A 21,717-nucleotide genomic window follows, 5' to 3' on the forward strand; every position below is an offset into this window, starting at 1 on the left:
TATGCGCGAGCAGTCCAGTAGGCCGGATAGTACTTCCGGCGCATATGCGCGGATCTTGGGCGCGCATATGCGCCAATCATGCAGAACGAAAGGTTGCCACTTGCCCTTGAACATGCACGAGATATATATATACATATATATATCTGAATTGATTTCATTCTTCATAATCAAGAAAAGGGGTCGAGAAAGATTATAGAAAATTCTTACGCCTTTTTATTTCAATCCGTCCGTCTGATTTTGAATCCGACTTCGGTACTGAGTTCCTATCAACGCAGGCTACAATTGGACGTAAGTTTTACTATGTTTTGACATGTTTTGAAATTAGACTATTGTCAGAATTGAATAGGATTCAGATATGATGTTCTTCTCATGTTAGACATCATATAATCGAAGTCAGATTGAGAAACAGATTGATTGTGTAATTGTTATGATTTTCGGAGTCGACTTGATTGAGAATTGATATCAGAGTTATGTCATCATTGAGACTATGATTCCTGCTGATACTGATTACGAATTCTGGTATTATATCTGTGATGTTTGAATTGACGGGGTTATCGAGACTGTATTGTTATGCCGTCGAAACATCAGTTAATTGATATTGATCAGATTCGGTATTGATTTAGATTGCATCTTGATTCGATATTGATCAGAGTATGTGTTTTGATTTGAGTATTGAGCAGAACAGGTATTGAATTGAGTTGTATATTGATATTATATCTGTTCGGTATTGTTATTACTAGATTAAGAATGGATCGAGATAGAATCGGGACTTCTTCTTCTTCTTCTGAGCGAGAAGATAAAAGTATAAATTGATGTTGAGTTGGGATTGCACAACTCGAGTGAGGTTTGACTCGAGTTTCCCTAAATCACATACTTTACTTCTTGCATTGATATTTGCATTGAGTTGATTGACATACTTGTTCTCTTGAATTATAGATAGCAGGTGGTAGACGAGTAATCTTGTGACAGAAGTGCCTGATAGTGGTGGTATCGCCACGGGCACATTGCACGATGTCACAAGATATGGGGATAGACCATAGTCTATGACGGATGCATCTGGACACTGGATGTTTGGTTATATCGACTTGGATAGAACTGGAGTCTTTTCTATTACTGTTTTTCGATATAGGAATGCCACATCTGGACACCGGGATCCCTAGGCTAGGATTGAATCTAGTCTAAAACGTGGAGTCACGAGTCTGAGTGACAATTATATTGATTTATATTTATTGATGTTGATTATGTTCCTGAATATGGTTCGTGTTCGTTGTTGTTCCTGATATTGGTACATGTTTAGAATAGGAGTTATTCTTGATATTGAGTATGTTCCTGATATTGGTACATGCTTAGAATAGAATTTATGCTAGATATTGAATTATGTTCCGGATTAGGATACATGTATAGAATATGATTTATTCTTGTTATGGATTGATATCATGATTTTGATATATAATATGATTTTCTGATATATGCTTTTATATTGTCTATATGATGGCATGTATACATGATTTATACTGGGATATTTATATCTCACCGGAGTTATCCGGCTGTTGTCTTGTTTGTATGTGTGCAGGGCAACAGGCGGGATAGAAGCGGGGTCAGGACGAGAACGAGGCTGGAGTAGATAGCGTGGAGATCCGGGCTTTGAAGCAGCGTAGGATTCAGCACGGGTTTGTAGTTGAACCTAGTCGGATTATTGTAGATCATACATAGTTGTATGTGATATTTAATATGTAATTTGAATTTAATTATACTATGTTTTCGCCGTGTAATTTAGAAAAAAAATTTAGACCCTGTTTATTATACTTGATTATTTATTTCTAAAGACGATTAAGGAATGAATTAGTGTCCGGGTCCCCACAACTCGGACGAATTTTTCCAGAGATTATTTTCATGATTTTTGAATTACTCGTTCATATTATAAATAATTTCGAATGTAGGCAAAAATTTGTGTGAGACGGTTTCACGGATCGTATTTTGTGAAACAAATCTCTTATTTGAGTCATCCATGAAAAAATATTACTTTTTATTGTAAATATCGGTAGAGTTGACTCGTTTCACTGATAAAGATTCGTGAGACCGTATCACAAAAGACCTACTATCGAATGTGTTTTTGATACGATATCAAATAACATGTTCATATAAAATCAAAAAAATTAAATTTCTATTACCATCTATTGTGCGGTAGAACGGAAAATTGAATATTTGTCGTAGCAAAAAAATCTTGAGATCAGTTTGAGATAATGTTTAATTTTAAATAAACAGAACTTAATTCTGTTTTTTTTTTTTTTTTTTTTTTTTTCTGTGAAAAAAATATGGGAAACAACCCAACATCCATGTCATGTCATCATGAACTTGTCATGCATTGATACGTCTGGTAATTTGCTTTTCATGATACATCCATGACATGCACTCGTAATATTTTTTATATTTTCTTCACGAAAAATAAATTGAACAATTGACCTCTTGTTTTCGATGTTCGGCTGGTAAATATTAGTATAATTAAAATTATTAAACAAAAACTCATGTAAAATTATTTCAAGAGTTACTTTTTGTGAGATAACTCTCTTATCATTCACAGATTTTTTTATTTTATGTCAAAATATCATTTTTCATTCCAAATGTTGACCGAGTCGAATCGTCTCAATAAATTAAATAAGGATAAAATATAAATTTTTTTAATTTAATAACTTCTGAAAAATTTCATGAAAAACGAACAAGTATATATATATTTATTTTATAAATCATTATAAAATAATTTATTTCAACAATAAAATATTATGAGATAAAATTAAGGATTAATATATAAATTATTTTATAAATATTTTTTAATAATATATCTCTTACTATTTATTAAGTTTGAGCATAATATAGACAATTTTTTTAGTGTCATGGTATATTTTAACTTTTTGTCTTTATTTTTTTTGTTTTATTTCAATTACAGTTTTTTCACTTATTAATTTTTAAACTTATGATACAATCATTATTTAAATATAATAAATTGAAATTGTAATAAGTAATCATTTAAAATTACAACATGATTTTTCGCTAATTTTTACAATTAAGATATTAATCCAATTAGAATATAAACCAAATTAATAATGAAAAAAGATTGTACAAATGCGTAATTTATGCAAAGAGTACATATATATTTATATATATTATAGGTTTTTATATGTTGTTCAACAACTGAGTCCACGTCTGTACTCACATCACACTATTTACGAATACATCTACTAAATACACAAAGATGTTGATATAGTTATTAACGGGCATATCAAAATTGTATATATATAGCGAAAGTGGATATATCGAATTCTAAGATTAAACCACGTATCAAAATTGTATTTATATATTGGCAGTGGATCTATCGGATCCTAGGACGGTTTGAGACCCATTTGATCGGGTCTAAACCCGTTTTACCCATACTGAGTTTAATACATAGTCAGATTTAGACCTAAGCATTGCCATCCCTACCTGAACCCCATTAAAGTATATGTTGCATGTGCATACTTTTGACCGCTTAGGAAAACGCAAACAGCAGCTCGAGAAAAATCTCACACAAAATACACGGAGTGAGTGTGAAAAGGACAAGGTTAACTATATTAAAAGAAAGCCAGTCTTCCAAGAAAAAGCAGGTCACATTACCCGATATTTTTGACTTTTAATTTAATTTTTGACTTTGTTTTGTTTTTTTTTTTTTTTTTTATTTCCCTCTCGAGAGTTGCATTCATTGTCAGTAAATGGTTGTTGCCAAATTAATGGGCAAATCAACACACTTTTTTCCACTCCACATTTTTGCACCTATATTTACAGTGGTAGCCACTTTTGCCTGACCATTCACTCTCCTTTCTCGAGAGGAGTTGGTAGCTGGAGCCCCGGTCTATTCACGTTGCTTCGTCGAGGATTCTATCGACGATTCACGAATCTTTTATTTGTCTTGTACGATTGTGGAAAAAAATAGTAACCATAGATTTCTAATCTCTTTTCTACACTTTTCGGATTGGTTCTAATCGTTTTTCTACACAAGTTTGTTGTCTATTTTTACAATAAATAGGTGTATCTGAGGCATTTCGTATTCCTTTTTTCTGGGGTTCTCTTTTCCAAGTGTTGAGAAGAAGAGGAGAAGGGTTGCATACCGAGATAAGGGGGACTGGACTGGAGCCTAGAGATTTATGTCGGCAAGTTTTGATCTGGTTGCTGCTTTTCGGGCTCCGTCCAACCTCTGTTTCTCGTCAGTTTCTTCTGTATCCGCTCCCTGGAGCACCCTCTCTTTCTTCCCTACTGTTTCGATGCGTTTCAGGCCCAAAAGGTAAAAGCTTGCTTCCTTAATCCCTTTTGGGTTTCGGTTCTTGTTTGTGTATTTCGGGGCTGGTTTTGAGTTGATTCTCTTGGGTTTTGGTTAATATTTTTCTGAGTTTTTTTATTTTTTTGTTGCAGGACTTGTTCTGGAGTAGAGTGTTTTGGAGGTTACCACATAAATCGGTTATTTAATCTTTCCTGTTTTCCAGAGGTTCTGTTATCTAAGACTTCGTGACATAGAGCCAACTTGCGACGTTCGATTTTACCTATTGCTGTTTTTATTTGATTTGCTTTTGAAAGGCACCATTTTAAGTGTTTTTCTTTATTTGAGGGATTATTGAGTAGAGATAAAATGCCAGAACCTCCGAAAACTATTACATCGGAACAAGAAACAGCGACCAGAAAGTTCAGTAACAAATCTGAACTCATCCCACCTGCGAGGATTATTCGAATTGTTTGTAGCGACCCGGATGCTACTGATTCATCTGATGATGAGGGAGTCTGTGAGAGGAAAACCAAGAGGCTCATTCGGGAAGTTCGCTTCCCTGTTGAGTACTTCAATCGAGCTCCGAAAGTTGCTGAATCAGAGGGTTCAGTTCAGGAAAGCAACACCGGGGAGAAACATCCCAAAAGGAAACGAGTACACCCCATAACCGGTATCAGACCGAGCCCTGTTCTTGGAAAATATAGAGGCGTTCGGCAGCGTAAATGGGGCAAATGGGCCGCGGAAATCCGGGATCCGATTAAGCATAAGAGGGTCTGGTTGGGTACTTACAATACTGCGGAGGAGGCATCGAGAGCGTATGAAAGTAAAAGAATGGAATTCGAGGCGTTGGTTATTAGCACAGAGGTTTCTGCGAGTAAGAGTTTGAATGATGATGGCAGCAAAACTGTTATTTCTGTTGCTTCTAAGAAAGATGAGAGCGGGAAGAAAGAATCTGATACGGCTTTTGCATCAGAGGACTCTAATTCGAGCGTAGTATCGTTCAGCTCCCACACATCTCCATCTTCGCTGTTCGAAATGGAGTTAGCCACGGGTTTCGGAACTGAATACAAAGATGAGAATGAGATTGCTAATGTTTTCGAGGATAAAGTGGCCGAGTCTTGTGATCTTGGACTAGTAGACGACGAGTTGATGGCGATGGCCCAGATCGGTGTGGAGATTGAAATGGATTTCGAACTCGACTCACTTTTGGTGTGCAATGATTTTATGGCGCCGTTGGATGAATTCGGTTGCGAATTTGATGATCTTCCAACTTGTGGATTCCAGGATGGCGATCGGTCTATTGAGTTACCGGACTTCGACTTCGATTTTGACTTCAAGGCTTGTAGTGAAGTTCTTGAATGGATGGATGAACCGCCAAGCGGGATGAACCGAGCATCATCAGCGATGAATGGTGCAGCCCTCAATATCGCGTGCCCTTAAGTTTTGCAGCTGTTAGATATATATTTATTATTTATATTATTGATATCAAATGATTATTGTTAGAATTAGCATATTACGTTGTTAATTTGAAGGGGAGTGTTCTTTCAAGAATAAGAGAATTTACATTCTCGAGGGATTTTTCGGAGCTACCAGTTTTGGTTTTGGAGGGAAATTTTGTGCGAGGAATGAGATATTGGTCAAAGAGTTCGAAGGAGCCTTTGGGTTTTCCTATGCTATTAGAGCAGTCCAAAGGGTGCTTCATTCTTCTGTAATTTGGTCACAATTTTGGGACAAATTTTTTTTTTTTTGGTTATTAATATAAGAGATTGTCAACTTTTAATGGGTGTATTTGATATTATAAATTTTCCATATTTCATGCTTTGAATTGTATTGCGATATGAACGATTGGAATATATATTGAGATTTCACATTCTATATCTGACTATCGTACTTATCAAGGTCTATTTATTCAAGAAAACTAAGTCATCATTGGCTCCACTTGATGCCAATTTCCCGTATAGAACGAGGAGTTATTATATCATATAGTAAAATAAAACATATTAAATTAAACGGAAGATTTCATCTTTATATATTAATATTAATAAACTTTTTATAGCTTCTTACAAGCAAGGAGTGAGGGCCCGGCTAATCAAGTCTAATTTGTTCAAGTTGATATTTATATTTTATTTTTTGTTATTTGAATTTTATTCATGAATGAATTCGACATATATTCTGTACGTTAAGTGGAGTGAAGATAAAATAAAATAGAGTGTAAATATCAAGTTCCAAATATTAATCGTATAATAATTAAAAATTATTTAAACAAGCTAATTTTATTTACATCTTATTTCAATTTATTTAATATATAAAATTTGTTTACAAAAAATGAGGGAAAAGAATTATTTTCATTTAAATATTATATATATGAGGCAATGTAGATTTAACATGTCTTTTGTCTATTGGGGGCGTGGAAGGGGCTAGTGTTGGTACGTGGGCTATTTTAATTGAATCTCCTTTTAATTATTAATAATAATATACATAAAATATAGTAAATAATGATTAAAAAAAATATGTTTGTCGCACAAAAAGGAGAGTAGGATTGTCTTGGATTCAAAGCTATGATGTTATGTGTAGGCGTTGTTAGCTGTATCCCAAATTCCTCCTCCATTTGCCAATTGTCCCACCGAAGAACAATAATGTTCATTATTACAACTGGCGATGACAATTCACGCTTGTTTGTGTATGTGTCTTATTTTTGTCGATGTGAAATTTGCTCAAAATCACATTGTTGTGACCAATAATTCTAATTTTATTATACATAATCCTTTACTTTGTGACATACGAATGAGCGAGCTTCTATATCAGAGGCGTGACATAGGGGGCTTTGTCTTCCAATCGAAGGCATTTGTTAATGATTGTTGTGGTACATAACTAATAATGAAAGCTTATCATAAAATATATATAAAAAAAGTAAAATTATTGTTTAATATTAAGTAAATATCTCTCATAATTTTTGCAACAACTGTTACTCCATTGTACCATCTTCAAAACGTCTCACCACCCCTTAGCCTTCTACTTCTTATCATTACCTGTAAATCATTGCATAGATGAGATCTACATTCATTATCTAATACGTAAGAAATTGAATTAATTGAGACATTTACTTCAATATTATGCATATCATTGCCAGAATCTTCTGTGCTAAATATTCCTTGCAAGTGCACTTCCAATGTCTATACTTCTTACAGTAGATGCAAACATCTTCAATCTTATCAGGCTTTGTGGGTCGTTAGAAATTTTTTGAGCTTGCTCCGTACTTGGTTTGTTTTTCTTTGAAGGAGCATAACATTTCTTCCCTTTTCCTTTTGGGCATTTCTATGTCTCAAACGAGGAGTCCACTATGATTCCTGTTATACTCAACTCTTCAAGGCTGGCTTCTAGCTTGTTCATATTGAAGTTTACCACAAATCCATCGAGCGACAACGGTAGTGAAAACTTAAAATGTCCATTGACAATTCATTTGGAATAACAAGGTCCGGTTGGCTCACTAGCTTCTCGATAAACCTAATCATCATCACACCATGCTCATGGACGAAAACCTTTCTCGCAGGCATGATTTCATGAGTTCATTGACAGTAGCATGCTTTAGTGGACGTGTTTGTTCAGCATACAACTTTTGCAAGTGATCGTAAATGTCATCAATATTTACAATTTCCTCAAACCACCACCGCAATTAGTTTTATATAGAAGCCATCATGTAGCTCTTAGCTTGCAGATGGTCCTACTATTTCTCAAGCCTAGACAATTCCTCATCAGAGGCATTTGCAGCAGTCATTTTTGGAGGCGCTTTTGTGAGCACATATGCTATTTTCTCAGAATTTGAAGCAATTTCTTAGCCAATCTAGGTAATTGGTGCGGTTAGCTTGTTTTCATTGAGTATAACAGATAGAGGATTTCGCGAAGACTTCGTAAGTATACTGAAACGGAAACAGAATAAACATAACTAAGTATTTTAAAATATTTTGTAAGACATAAAATATGGACTTTTGTTTTATGAATTTCTTCCCAATATTTTTACATTTCACCATCCTTTGATGAAAATGGGAAATCCAATTTTTTTGTGAGTACGCAATGCCCAATTGCTAAATTATAACCTAAATAATATCAATCAATCACAATTCCCAAAATGTAGAGCCCAATTACAACTCTTTACAACCCTCAAGTAATTTTGCTTCACGTTTGAAAAGGGCACAATAATATGATCTCATTTCTCTTCACATGTCGAGTCCACCCATCAATGCTAAACCTTAGTGCACGGTCTCCATGAGATCCCCCATATGAGCCGAAGTAATGGAGTTCCACGTATTTCACATCAAATATATAGGTGAAAGTAATAGCTTTCCAGCATCCAGGCTTCTCCAATAATATGACTCAGATACTGACCGCAAGTAACGTTCATAATACAACCATCATTGATGAAAGACAAGAACATATAAAACTTTCTTTTAATTTATATTTAATGAGCTTGATTTAAATTTTGGATTTTTATCCAAAATGAGAGATTTTAATTTTAAAAATATGTCTCATCATTAGTTTTAAAATCTTGTATCATGTTTGTATATTTCCATATTCATGCAACTCTTGTTATTACGTTAATAAGAACAAACATACTAATTATTTATAATATATCACATGCATTATGAATAATAAAATATGATTGATAACAGAGAGCTAATTGATTCATATGAGCCATATATGCATTAATGTCCGAAACCTAGGGAAGTGCATGGATGAAAATGAAATATTACACAAGCTTCCAATATTTTGCATGTCTTTGATCTTCAAATCATGATCTCCCACTAAATATAATATTTACATTAAATTTCATAGCACAATGAGATACAAATTTAGTGGTGAAATCACTATAAATAATTATCAAATAATTAAAAACATAATGTAACGACCCAGATTCGACGACTGTCCTCACTGTATCAAGACGAGTCTTTTCAGCGTGCTTATGTCCTCACTCACACGCACCCTAGGAAACTTCCCAGAAGGTCACCCATCCCAAAATTTCCCCAAGTCAAGCACACTTAACTTTGGAGTTCTTATTTAACGAGCTACCGAAAAGAAGATGCACCTTCGTGATATGAGTAGTACAAATCAAATCTTTTAAGCCCTCTTCAACTGTACAGTCCATTACATTGAACAGTCTCGGAATCCCTCTCATTCCCGTGTGGGTCGGTTCATTCATGTTCCCTCCACCTAGAAGCCTGCCAGGAGCCGCTCATTGTCCGTGCAACTTGATAGAGGTGGATTTTGCGTGTTTTTGCGTATCTTGTTATGTCGCATTGTATTGAATTTATCATTTAGATTTCATGCATTTTGTGTTATTTTAGCATTATTTATGTTTCTGGTTATTTATGAGTTTAGTTGGTGAAAATGCAGGTGAGTTGGGAATAAAGTGAAGATTTAAAGAAAAAATTCGAAAGTCATTCCCCCGGGCGCACATTTATGTCCGCCCGGGTGCTTCCAAGATGTAGGAAAAAGAAATTTTGCGAAGATCATCCGCCCGGGCGGAAACTTATGTCAGCTCGGGCGTGCTAAAGAAGAAGAAAAATACAAGATTTGCGAAGACCATCCGCCCGGGCGGAAACTTATGTCCGCCCGGGGGCGCACTCGAAAGGAAAGATTTGCTGGTCGATTTCTTCCCTAATTTTCTGGAGGAGGCTGATAAGGAAAGGCTAGGGACGAGATTTTGGGATTATCCAGACATATTGGGAGATTATTGAAGGCGGCTAGAAGCTGGGAGGAGCGTTTTCGCGCCGAAGTTGAAGATTCGAAGAATCCAGGCACCGTTCTTCGCGTTTTTCATCAATTCTAGTATTTCTATCTTGGTTTTCATCTTTTAAACATTGTTGAGTCTATCTTACTGTGAATTCTAGTAGCTAAACTTTAATATTTGTTGGGATTTAAGGGGATCCTACCCCAAACTTTTATTTAAATTAATTTACATATCGATTTTTGATTTGTTCTTGATTATACTATTGTTTTATCGTGTTGTTACAGCGTAGCTAACTTTAACAACATTTGTATATTGCGAGTGAGTTCGAGAGAATAACTTGTGATAGGAACGAGTAGTATAATCCGTGGATCTACAATTTGCATAGATATATGAAATTGGATACGCGCCGATAGTCATAGTCCTTAGGGTCGAAAACTAGGGGATTTCATAGATCGAAATGCGATCAACTCTTGATAAATAATTAAAGACATTTAATTACTTCATTGAGTAGAATTAGTTTGGCATAGCTCGAGAGAGTGTGTTCAATTGAATAAAAAATCCTTTCGGAAGCATATGATCATTATCGAATAAATTAATTAATTAACGAGAGGTAGGTGAACCGATATTCCCAACAAATTCATTTCTAATTGAATTTTACTCAACCATTTTAGACATTATATTTCATTACTTGATTTTGAATATTTTTTTGTTTGCATGTTTATTTGATTTTAGTAGTAATACAACACCCAATCACTTTTCGTTGCTAAAGATCTAATAACTGAAAATAATAATTGTTAAATACAGTTTTCATTGGAACGATACTCGTACTCCGGTACATTATACTATTACTTGACATCGTGCACTTGCGATTAATTTTGAGCATATAAAACATATTTTTATTAAGGATTTCACAGTGCAAGTTTTTCTTGATCAAGTTTTTGGCGCCGTTGCCGGGGACTGTTAATTCCCAATTTTATTTTCCATTATTTACTTTAGCATTTTCTATTTTACTTTGTTTGGCACCTTCGATTTCTTCGCAGGTATCTCTTTTGTGCATGCCAAAGTCTCTAGAGTCTGAACTAGAGATATTCGATCCCGATATTGAAAGAACCTTCCGCAGGAGACGACAACAGCAGATACTTAAAGAACTGATGGAGAGACCCGAGCAAGAACGTGAGGAGGAACAGCGTGAAGATAAACACGTTGAGATACCACGCCGCATACCGATGCTGGAGTATGCCCAACCTTCTTTGGATGGAGCATGCCCCAGCATTGTGAGGCCTATGGTGCGAGTAAACCAGTTCGAAATCAAACCAGCTATAATTCAGATGATTCAGAACACAGTCCAGTTTGGAGGATCTGCAGTAGATGACCCAAACACGCACATCACAGATTTTCTTGAAATTTGCGATACTTTTAAATTCAATGGAGTTTCTGATGGTGCTGTTAGGTTGTGTTTGTTTCCTTTCTCTTTACGTGATAAAGCTAAAGCATGGTTAAATTGTTTGCCTATAGGTTCGATCACCAGATGGGAGGATATGGCGAAAGCGTTTTGTTGCGTATTTTCACTACCGCAAGTATACGGTGTCAAGTTTAGTAGTACTGTATGAGTACAGATATCGATCCCACGAGGAATAATTAATTAAACTTTATATTAAATACCGTAATTGACATAGATAAACTTTATTTAGAACAATCAATAAGATGGTTTATACTTAATTCAAATAAAATAACAAATTATAGAAATCTAATCAAGCGGTTGAAATTCGGTGAGTAAAGCAATCTAGAGATATGATTTCGTCGAGTCTCCCCTATGCTAAATTAGCCATGACTAACATTATATTAAATTGCACCATATTTATTAACCAAGAACTCACAATATTTTCTATTCCCTCTGTCGAGTGCTAAATAGAAATGTATTACCTATTACCGATTTTAATATGTCTATTCAAAATCATACAACACGTAATAAATGCACACAAGGTTCTTATCAAAGATTCGCAAGGGTTATACGTCTTTTGCACGTTATAAACAACTAGCGATGTAATTTCCCTTTTTCCTAATTTCGATCACCTCTCTCGAGTGTTAGATCTCAATTATTTTATCAGTCGAATTATGGCCAATAATCCAAAAGCATTAAATACAGGAAATCACAAATAAACACGATGAAACAATTCAATGCAATATCAAAACGTCAATAACATAGGTTCGACATCGACTACGTCAATCTCTAGAAAATGGAATTAGTTCATCACGAAAGCCAAGGGAAAACAAGACATGTTCGTAGAACTAAACATCGTTACACACGAAAACAAAGAAACAAGAGAAAGAGTAACAAATCCGAAGTGTCGTCTCTGTGTCCAGATGCGTCGTCTTCGTATTTGCGACCGTTCTTCGTACTCTGAGTCGTTATCTCGTGCCAGCGCTCCGCTCTCGCTTGCTTTTCTCCCCAAGATGGTGTAATTTCGTCTGAGTTCTTCCCACACGGCTGAATGAATCCATGACCTAATTCGCGCGGCCTTTTATAATAAATCTGGGTCGCGGTGCGCGCTATAGCGCGAGCTCTGGCGCTGGGGCGCGTTGTGTGCTGCCGAGTGTGAAGTTGAGTGGGCGCGCGGTCGCGCGAGGTTTGGCGGTGGGGCGCGCGAGGTTTGGCGGTGGGGCGCGCGAGGTTTGGCGGCGGGGCGCGCGGTCCTCTGTCATTGGATGTTGTGGCGAGCGCGCGGTCGCGCGTGATGTCGCGCGATGGCGCGATGGTGTTCTGCAAGTGGTGTGATGGGCAGTCCGCGCGATGGCGCGAGATGTCGCGCGGTGGCGCGATGCGTTCTGTTTGGTGCCTTGCATGTCAGTACGCGCGATCGCGCGGGATGTCGCGCTGGGGCGCGAGAGCCACTGTCCGAGGTTATGGCAATTCATTGTTTTCTTGGTTCACTTGGCTTCGTGATCGCTATTTTCACCATTCCTGAAATGACAACAAAAACAAACCAAAAAACGCATAATCCTGTTCGAAACACGCATAATTCATAATGGATTCTAATGTAAATTAAGTGCAAAAATTGCACTTATCAAACCTCCCAAACTTGAATTTTTGCTAGTCCCGAGCAAAATAAAATAAAACTAATAAACAAGAAGGAAATGCAACTACTACAGTCATGGATATGCGAAACGTGATATTTGCCTCCGACGTATCTGATAAAATGTAGTTCATGATTTCCCAAGAGTCACGTGTGTGTGATATGTCAATGTTCGTTTACCCCATCGAGTACTCAAATAGAGTTGTTATACCCATCCGCCTTGCAGACTCAAGAGATCATCAACTCAGTGCAACTCACAATTCATTAAAATCCAATTTCACATTCATAGATCACAAAGGACTTTATCGGTGATTAATTTGCTCAAAAGATATTCAACAAACATGTAAACCAAAGAGGAAATCAGACATTGAGATGCCCGCATGCAAGTGACTAAAATTTAACTTGATGACAATGTTTTTCAGGTATCCATAGGCTTGACTTGAGCAGCTTTTCTCCACTAGTATATTGGGTAAATGTGACAAGGTTAATAGGTCTTGTAAGCTTGTAACGTTAGGCTACGGCTCATGACTACAATAAGGGAATGGAATTCAAAATTTGAGAGAAGTAATCATTTTCATATCATTTCATTCACCATCTCTTTATTGTTTTCCTCTCAATCATATCACTCATGTTCTACATATTTTTTCTTTTTCTTTTTCACCACTTGTTTGATTCTTTTCATTGTTTTTCATTCTCTTTTCTTCGCCAACTCCTTTTTTTGCACACTTCAACTTTTCTTTTTCTTTTCAAGGAGTATTCGAATCATTACAACACCGATGAATTTATTTCTCTCAAAATCAGGTAGGAAAATAAGTGTATAAGCTTCATTTGGTAGTTGTTGTGGGATTGTAGAATAGATACAAGTAGGGGCTATTGTGTGTCATTGACACACACCACTTGATTTTTAGCAAGCTCAAAATGGGTCACTAGTGATATTTCATGTTCATTTGGTAGGCTCGAAGGCTCAACGGTTCCAAAGATCGCCTAAATCATTCCTATGTCACATATTATCCGTATTTCGCCTCGAAAAGTGCTCAACCAAGTTCTAGATTACCGTCAATCCATTAATCATCTCATATAAACTAATCACATGCATTTGTTCAAAAATGATAAACGAGGTAAGTACAAAAGGAATTTTAAACAGCTCAATTTCTTCGAAGCTCAACGGGCTACAATTGACAGTAACAAAGAACACATGCCCAAAGATGTTGTGAAGAAATGCCTAGATCGTTTCTATGTCTGCAAAAGTGTCAATCAATGTCATGCAAGATTACCAAGATTCAGATCTCCATCGTCTATTTGGCATCAAAGGCATACAACTTGTCTCTAAGCAACAATAGTATCAACGAACACGACAGTGCAAAAAAATTTGTGACTCTCAAGGCATTATGAACACATATATATTTAAGGACCGCAATTCAATTTTCATCATCGGCCACACACTTTACTTATTCATGACTTTTCCTAACAAAACTAGCATGCAGAATTGAACTTAAAGCTAAAGAAACAAATCAAAACTTAACTACTGAGCAAAAATAAAACAAAAACTAACAAGCAGAAAATTTACCCCTCCCAAACTTAAGATATGCATTGTCCTCAATGTATAGAAATAAAGAATATGACAACACATACCTCGCGCCCGAGTGTCAGAACTCGGGGCTCGAGTCATCATCCATGGTCCCTTCATCATCATCATCATCCATTTGCTGCGGTGGTGAAAGATCTGGGGGGGTGGTGGCCAGGCTGGAGGTTGTGGTTGAGTCATTTTGGAGAGGAATTGTGATTGTGGTAGAGTTTGAGTTTGAAGTGGGTTGTGTGAGGGCGGCGGCGGCTCTGCCAAGAGATTGAGATGAAGTAGGGTTTGAGTGATTTGTGATGAGAGAAAACAAAAGCGGGTTTTATATTGGTGGTGTATCGCGATGCGCGCGGTCGCGCGACAATCCGCGCTGGGGCGCGGAGTCTTCTGTGAGTCGGTAGTAATTGAGGAAGCGCGGTCGCGCTACCGCGCGCCAGCTACTGTAAATCGGCAACTATGGAAGGCGCGCGATCGCGCGACATTCAGTGCTGTGGCGCGCGAGATACTGTATTCGATGTAATAATTGAGGCGCGCGATGGTTCGAGAAGTCGTGCTATCGCGCGTGACATACTGTAAGTCCTCCATAAATGATGCGCGCGATCGCGCGAGACATGGCGCTGGGGCGCACGAGCTTCTGTAAAACCGAGTGTGGACCTGATCGCGCTGCCACGCGAGATGTCCCGCTAGGGCGCGCATTCGTCTGTTTTTAGCCTGTTTTTTTTTTGTTAAATAAAATACCTGCAAAAAAAAAAATAACAAAATGCAAATTAATACTTGAATCGAGAAATTTAAAATTAATAGACTAAGGAATCGAAATAAAATAAAATAACTAAAACAAATGCAAAAATAAATAAATGTGGGTTGCCTCCCACACAGCGCTTGGTTTAACGTCATCAGCCCGACTGTCACCAATCCTGTTCATGGTGGGTCATATGATTTCTGGGATGCCCTTACTGCTACCATTTGACCTTCAACTTCCATGGTCATCTTTCCTCGTTTCACGTCGATGATGGCTCCAACAGCAGCCAATAAAGGTCGTCCTAGAATGACGTGAACGTCCTGACTATTCTCCATATCGAGTACCAAGAATTCTGCTAGAACTTTCAATTTGTCAATCTTCAGTTCAACATCTTCCACAATACCCAATGGTACTTTCACCGATTTATCTGCCAGCTGCACGCTTAACTCGGTGGATCTCATCTTGCTCAATCCAAGTTTCTCGTAGAGAGAACTTGGCATTATATTTATACTTGCTCCTGAGTCACAGATAGCCTTTTCTACTAAATGTCCTCCTATTTCACATGGTACAATAAATTCACCGGGATCGAGCAACTTTTGAGGAAGATTTCTTCGTGTTCCTTCAGTAACTTCACCTTCCACCTGATCTACAAACTCATTATTAGTGTGTAGGTCCTTGAGATCTTCAAGACCTTTTTTCTTTCGAAATTCAGCTTGTAATTGAAAAAATCGCTGGGGGTAGGGAAGTAAAGAAATATCTATGCATTTATTTAAATCATACCTCTCAGACTTCTTACCTCGGGCTCTTTTGGTTGGACTTAGTTTTTCATCCTGAACAGGTGTGAGTTCAACCCTCTTCTCTTCTCTGCCTACCACACAAGTCTCTTCATGATGTATAAAAATGGCATTCACCTCTCTCAGATTTGGGCCGGCAGTCTTCTGAACTGCGCCTGACGGTTGAGACGTGAGTTGCTTCGTTATCTGCCCCACTTGCGATTCAAGGATTTTCAAAGTAGCACCAATACTCGCCATATGTGTTTCAAGGTTGTCAAGTCTAGACTCAGTTCTAGACATCCTCTTACCAGATTCAACAACAAATGTCCCCACTAGATCCTCAAATGATGGCTTCCCTTCCCCATTTGATGTATTGAACCCCGGTGGAGGGTTCAACACATTCTTATTGTTTGCATAAGAAAAATTTTCATGGTTTCTCAACCCAGGATGATAAGTATTAGGGGGAGGGTTACCTCGATATCCGCCAAAGCCTCCAAAGTTCTTGTTATTGATGTATTGCACTTCTTCAGGAGTGTGTGACTCTTCAACGACAACTGATGGTCCCTCAAAGTTTGATGTACTCGCTTTGTTCATAGTCGCTATCTGTGTAGTCAATGCTGATACTTGCGCAGTCAGTGATGTGATAGGATTCACAGCATAAACTCCGGCAGTCCTCTGTACTCCTGACCTCTCAGACGGCCATTGGTAGCTATTAATAGTCATCTGCTCAAGCAAGTCGTAGGCTTGAGCAGGAGATTTGGCAAAGATCGTGCCACCTGCCGCTGCATCCACTGTTGTCCGTGTCTGACCGTTCAACCCGTTATAGAAAAGCTCGATCTGCACCCAGTCTTCAAACCCATGATTCGGGCACCTCCGCAACAACTCTTTGTACCTTTCCCATGCCTCATACAACTGCTCGAAGTCAGTCTGTCTAAAAGTGCTGATCTCAATCTTCAATTGTGCAGACTTCGCTGGGGGAAAATATTTAGAAAGGAATTTCGTTGCCAACTCCTGCCATGTCGTGATACTTCCCAAGGGAAGCGATTGGAGCCATCCTCTAGCTTGATCTCTGAGAGAAAACGGAAACAAGCGCAATCTAATAATATCATCAGAAACATTATTAATTTTTACCGTATCCGTGATCTCCAAGAAGGTTCTCAGGTGAACATGAGGATCTGAAGTAGCAGTTCCAGCGAATTGGTTTTGTTGAACCATATTGATCAAGGCAGGCTTCAGCTCGAAATTGTTGGCATTTATGGTCCCCCGAGCAATGCCAGAATAATGTGTATTGATCACTGGTCTGAAGTGATCTCTGATCGGTATAGCCTCTGGCGGGTTATATCTTGCGTCCTCTCTGTTTTCAGCCATTGTTTGGATTTCTTCCCTTCTCGCTTTTCTTAGTCTTCTCGCAGTTCTTTCGATCTCCGGATCAAAGATAAGCAAATCAGGGCTGTGCGATCTTAGCATACACTGCAAAACAGAAAAGATTATAACGTAACAAAATAAATAAATAAAATAAAGTCTAAATTAAAGTCAAGACTACTTAGTAACGATATTAATATGCAATTAAATAGTTTACTCCCCGGCAACGGCGCCAAAAACTTGTTGCGTATTTTCACTACCGCAAGTATACGGTGTCAAGTTTAGTAGTACTGTATGAGTACATATATCGATCCCACGAGGAGTAATTAATTAAACTTTATATTAAATACCGTAATTGACATAGATAAACTTTATTTAGAACAATCAATAAGATGGTTTGTACTTAATTCAAATAAAATAACAAATTATAGAAATCTAATCAAGCGGTTGAAATTCGGTGAGTAAAGCAATCTAGAGATATGATTTCGTCGAGTCTCCCCTATGCTAAATTATCCATGACTAACATTATATTAAATTGCACCATATTTATTAACCAAGAACTCACAATATTTTCTATTCCCTCTGTCGAGTGCTAAATAGAAATGTATTACGTATTACCGATTTTAATATGTCTATTCAAAATCATGCAACACGTAATAAATGCACACAAGGTTCTTATCAAAGATTCGCAGGGGTTATACGTCTTTTGCACGTTATAAACAACTAGCGATGTAATTTCCCTTTTTCCTAATTTCGATCACCTCTCTCGAGTGTTAGATCTCAATTATTTTATCAGTCGAATTATGGCCAATAATCCAAAAGCATTAAATACAGGAAATCACAAATAAACACGATGAAACAATTCAATGCAATATCAAAACGTCAATAACATAGGTTCGACATCGACTACGTCAATCTCTAGAAAATAGAATTAGTTCATCACGAAAGCCAAGGGAAAACAAGACATGTTCGTAGAACTAAACATCGTTACACACGAAAACAAAGAAACAAGAGAAAGAGTAACAAATCCGAAGTGTCGTCTCTGTGTCCAGATGCGTCGTCTTCGTATTTGCGACCGTTCTTCGTACTCTGAGTCGTTATCTCGTGCCAGCGCTCCGCTCTCGCTTGCTTTTCTCCCCAAGATGGTGTAATTTCGTCTGAGTTCTTCCCACACGGCTGAATGAATCCATGACCTAATTCGCGCGGCCTTTTATAATAAATCTGGGTCGCGGTGCGCGCTATAGCGCGAGCTCTGGCGCTGGGGCGCGTTGTGTGCTGCTGAGTGTGAAGTTGAGTGGGCGCGCGGTCGCGCGAGGTTTGGCGGTGGGGCGTGCGGTCCTCTGTCATTGGATGCTGTGGCGAGCGCGCGGTCGCGCGTGATGTCGCGCGATGGCGCGATGGTGTTCTGCAAGTGGTGTGATGGGGATTCCGCGCGAAGGCGCGAGATGTCGCGCGGTGGCGCGATGCGTTCTGTTTGGTGCCTTGCATGTCAGTACGCGCGATAGCGCGGGATGTCGCGCTGGGGCGCGAGAGCCACTGTCCGAGGTTATGGCAATTCATTGTTTTCTTGGTTCACTTGGCTTCGTGATCGCTATTTTCACTATTCCTGAAATGACAACAAAAACAAACCAAAAAACGCATAATCCTGTTCGAAACACGCATAATTCATAATGGATTCTAATGTAAATTAAGTGCAAAAATTGCACTTAACACGTTTCTCATCAAATATTTTCCTCCATCTAAGACCATGAAGCTTCGGGCAGACATCACCACCTTTGCTCAATTCGAGCAGGAATCATTGTATGAGGCATGAGAATGCTTCAAGGATCTACTACGAAGATGCCCACATCATGAAATACCCCTTGGGTTAGTCGTTCAAACATTTTATTATTGTTTGATTACTCCTAACCGTACTATGATAGATGCTGCTGCTTGTGGAAATTTGTTGAGAAAAATTGCGGAAGAAGGATATGAGTTGTTGGAGAAGATGGCTGCTAGCAGCTATCATCCTCAATCAGAAAGAAACAACCAGCGGAGGAGTGCAGGAGTTCACCAGGTAACCGATTTTTCTGCTATTACTGCACAACTTGATGCTTTAAATAGGAAACTAGACAGCTTGAATGTGGGTGGCACGGCTATGCGTCTTCAAGAGATATTCTGTTAAAAGTGTGGAGGGGAACACTATGTGAAGGACAGTCAAGATGACAATCCATTTTATGTGCAAGAAGGGGCACCAATAAATCAAGTGGGAGTCCAAAACCGCCCAAGGAATGACCCTTATTAGAACACATACAATCCGGGGTGGAGACAACATTCAAACTTCTCATGGGGTGGTCAAAACAGCCAGAATCGACCACAAGGAGGACAATCAAATGGGAAACAACCGATGTACAGATCTGGTCCTCCTAGAGAATAGAAGTCCAATTTGGAGCAGATGATGTCTAAGTTCATCTCGTCTACCGAGATTAGACTACAGAATTAAGATGCATCGATAAAGGGGCTTGAAAATCAGATTGGGCAGTTAACCAAGATGATAGCAAGTAGAGAGCTAGGCACCTTGCCAAGTAACACAGAGACAAATCCAAAAGAGCAAATGAAGGCCATCGAGTTGAAGAGTGGAAAAATTTTAGAGTCGAGAGAAAAAGGAAAAATAATCAAGTGCCGAGTGAACTGACTGAGACATCTAAAGGTAAGTCTTCTAACACTGCACCATCACCCACTGCACAATCCAAAATCGTTATACCCCCTCCTTTCCCTGCAGCATTGAAAAAAACAAAACTTGATGCGCAATTCGATAAGTTTCTTGAGGTATTTAAAAAATTGCACATCAATATTCCTTTTGCCGATGCTTTGATGCAAATGCCTAGTTATGCTAAATTTTTGAAAGACATATTAGCTAACAAGAGAAAGTTGGGGGATCACATGACGGTGAACTTAACTGAAAATTGCTCTGCTTTGGTGCAAAACAAAATCCCACCGAAACTAAAAGACCCAGGGAGTTTTTCTATTCCTTGCATGATTGGTGATTTTGTTTTTCACAAAGCTTTGTGTGATCTTGGTGCGAGCATAAATCTTATGCCTTTATCTGTATTCAGGAAACTTGGATTGAGCGAGCCTAAACCGACACAGATGTCCTTGCAACTAGCTGACGAATCCGTCAAACATCCACGAAGAGTCAAAGAAGATGTGTTGGTGAAAGTGGGAAAGTTTGCATTTCCTATAGATTTTGTGGTGCTTGACATGGAAGAGGATAGAGAGATGCCTTTGATTTTAGGGAGACCGTTCCTTGCAACTAGCAAGGCCGTGATTGAAGTGCAAGAAGGGAAGTTGAGATTGAGAGTGGGAAAGGAAGAAATCACTTTTAATGTTTTTAACCCTCTTAAGCACACACTGCACATTAATGATTGTTTTATAGTTGATTCATCGGATTCACTTCTGTGTCAATTTGTGCAGGATGTTATGAAGGATTCATTGAAAGTCACCCTTACCACTGAATTGAAGGATGAACTTGATGACGAAATATCTGAAAGAGAGGCATACTTTAATGCTAACCATCCATGGACGAAGCCAGTGAATGAAATTGGATGATTTGGGAGCTCGAAGGGACCTGACCCCTCGAAAGTCAAGCGTTGAGGAACCGCCGACATGTGAGTTCGAACCACTGCCTCCACACTTGAAGTATGTGTACGTAAAGCGTAAAAAGCTAGCACCCGACAAGCGCATTACACCAAGAGAATTTAAAGAAGGCGAAGCGGTGCTCCTACACAACTCCAAGTTACGCTTATTTCCTGACAATCTCAAGTCAAGATGGACAGGCCCTTACAAGATCACCGAGGTACTACCCTCGGGAGTATTAACTGTGCGAGATGGGAAAAATGAGACGTTCACAGTCCATGCTCAACGACTGAAGCATTATTTGGGTGGTGCAGTGGAGCCACAAATTGGAGTCACTCGATTCCAAAACAGTCAGAGCTGAGAGGAACCGACAGTCAAGCTCTCGACTATAAATTGAGAACTACCCCTCTCTCCCTTATCTTGCATTTAATTCGATTTTATTATTATTTATTTATTTATTTATTTATTTATTTTGAGTTAGTCATTCTTCTTATTTTAATGTTAGTTTTAGGCATCTTCCCGCCAGAGGAGCACGAGAAGGAGGATCAGTGAGAGAGGAGTCACT

At 38.3% G+C, this 21,717-nt stretch overlaps 2 protein-coding genes across 2 annotated transcripts; both read left to right on the top strand.

Annotated features, from left to right (window-relative positions):
* Positions 1–3,781: 3,781 nt before the first annotated feature.
* On the top strand, positions 3,782–6,165 carry LOC140816324 (ethylene-responsive transcription factor ERF119-like). Its single transcript, XM_073175518.1, has 2 exons — positions 3,782–4,312; positions 4,441–6,165. The coding sequence occupies exon 2, from the start codon at positions 4,655–4,657 to the stop codon at positions 5,726–5,728; it is 1,074 nt and encodes a 357-aa protein (XP_073031619.1). The 5' UTR covers positions 3,782–4,312; positions 4,441–4,654; the 3' UTR covers positions 5,729–6,165.
* Positions 6,166–20,552: 14,387 nt separating this feature from the next.
* On the top strand, positions 20,553–21,125 carry LOC140815986 (uncharacterized). Its single transcript, XM_073175052.1, has one exon. The coding sequence runs from the start codon at positions 20,553–20,555 to the stop codon at positions 21,123–21,125; it is 573 nt and encodes a 190-aa protein (XP_073031153.1).
* Positions 21,126–21,717: the final 592 nt, after the last annotated feature.

Source organism: Primulina eburnea, chromosome 16, assembly GCF_022965805.1.
Source record: "Primulina eburnea isolate SZY01 chromosome 16, ASM2296580v1, whole genome shotgun sequence".
NCBI lineage: Eukaryota > Viridiplantae > Streptophyta > Magnoliopsida > Lamiales > Gesneriaceae > Primulina > Primulina eburnea.

Excerpts from the sequence above, each read along its gene's own strand:
- LOC140816324 (XM_073175518.1), top strand. The coding sequence starts at position 4,655 with ATGCCAGAACCTCCGAAAACTATTACATCGGAACAAGAAACAGCGACC.
- LOC140815986 (XM_073175052.1), top strand. The coding sequence starts at position 20,553 with ATGATTGGTGATTTTGTTTTTCACAAAGCTTTGTGTGATCTTGGTGCG.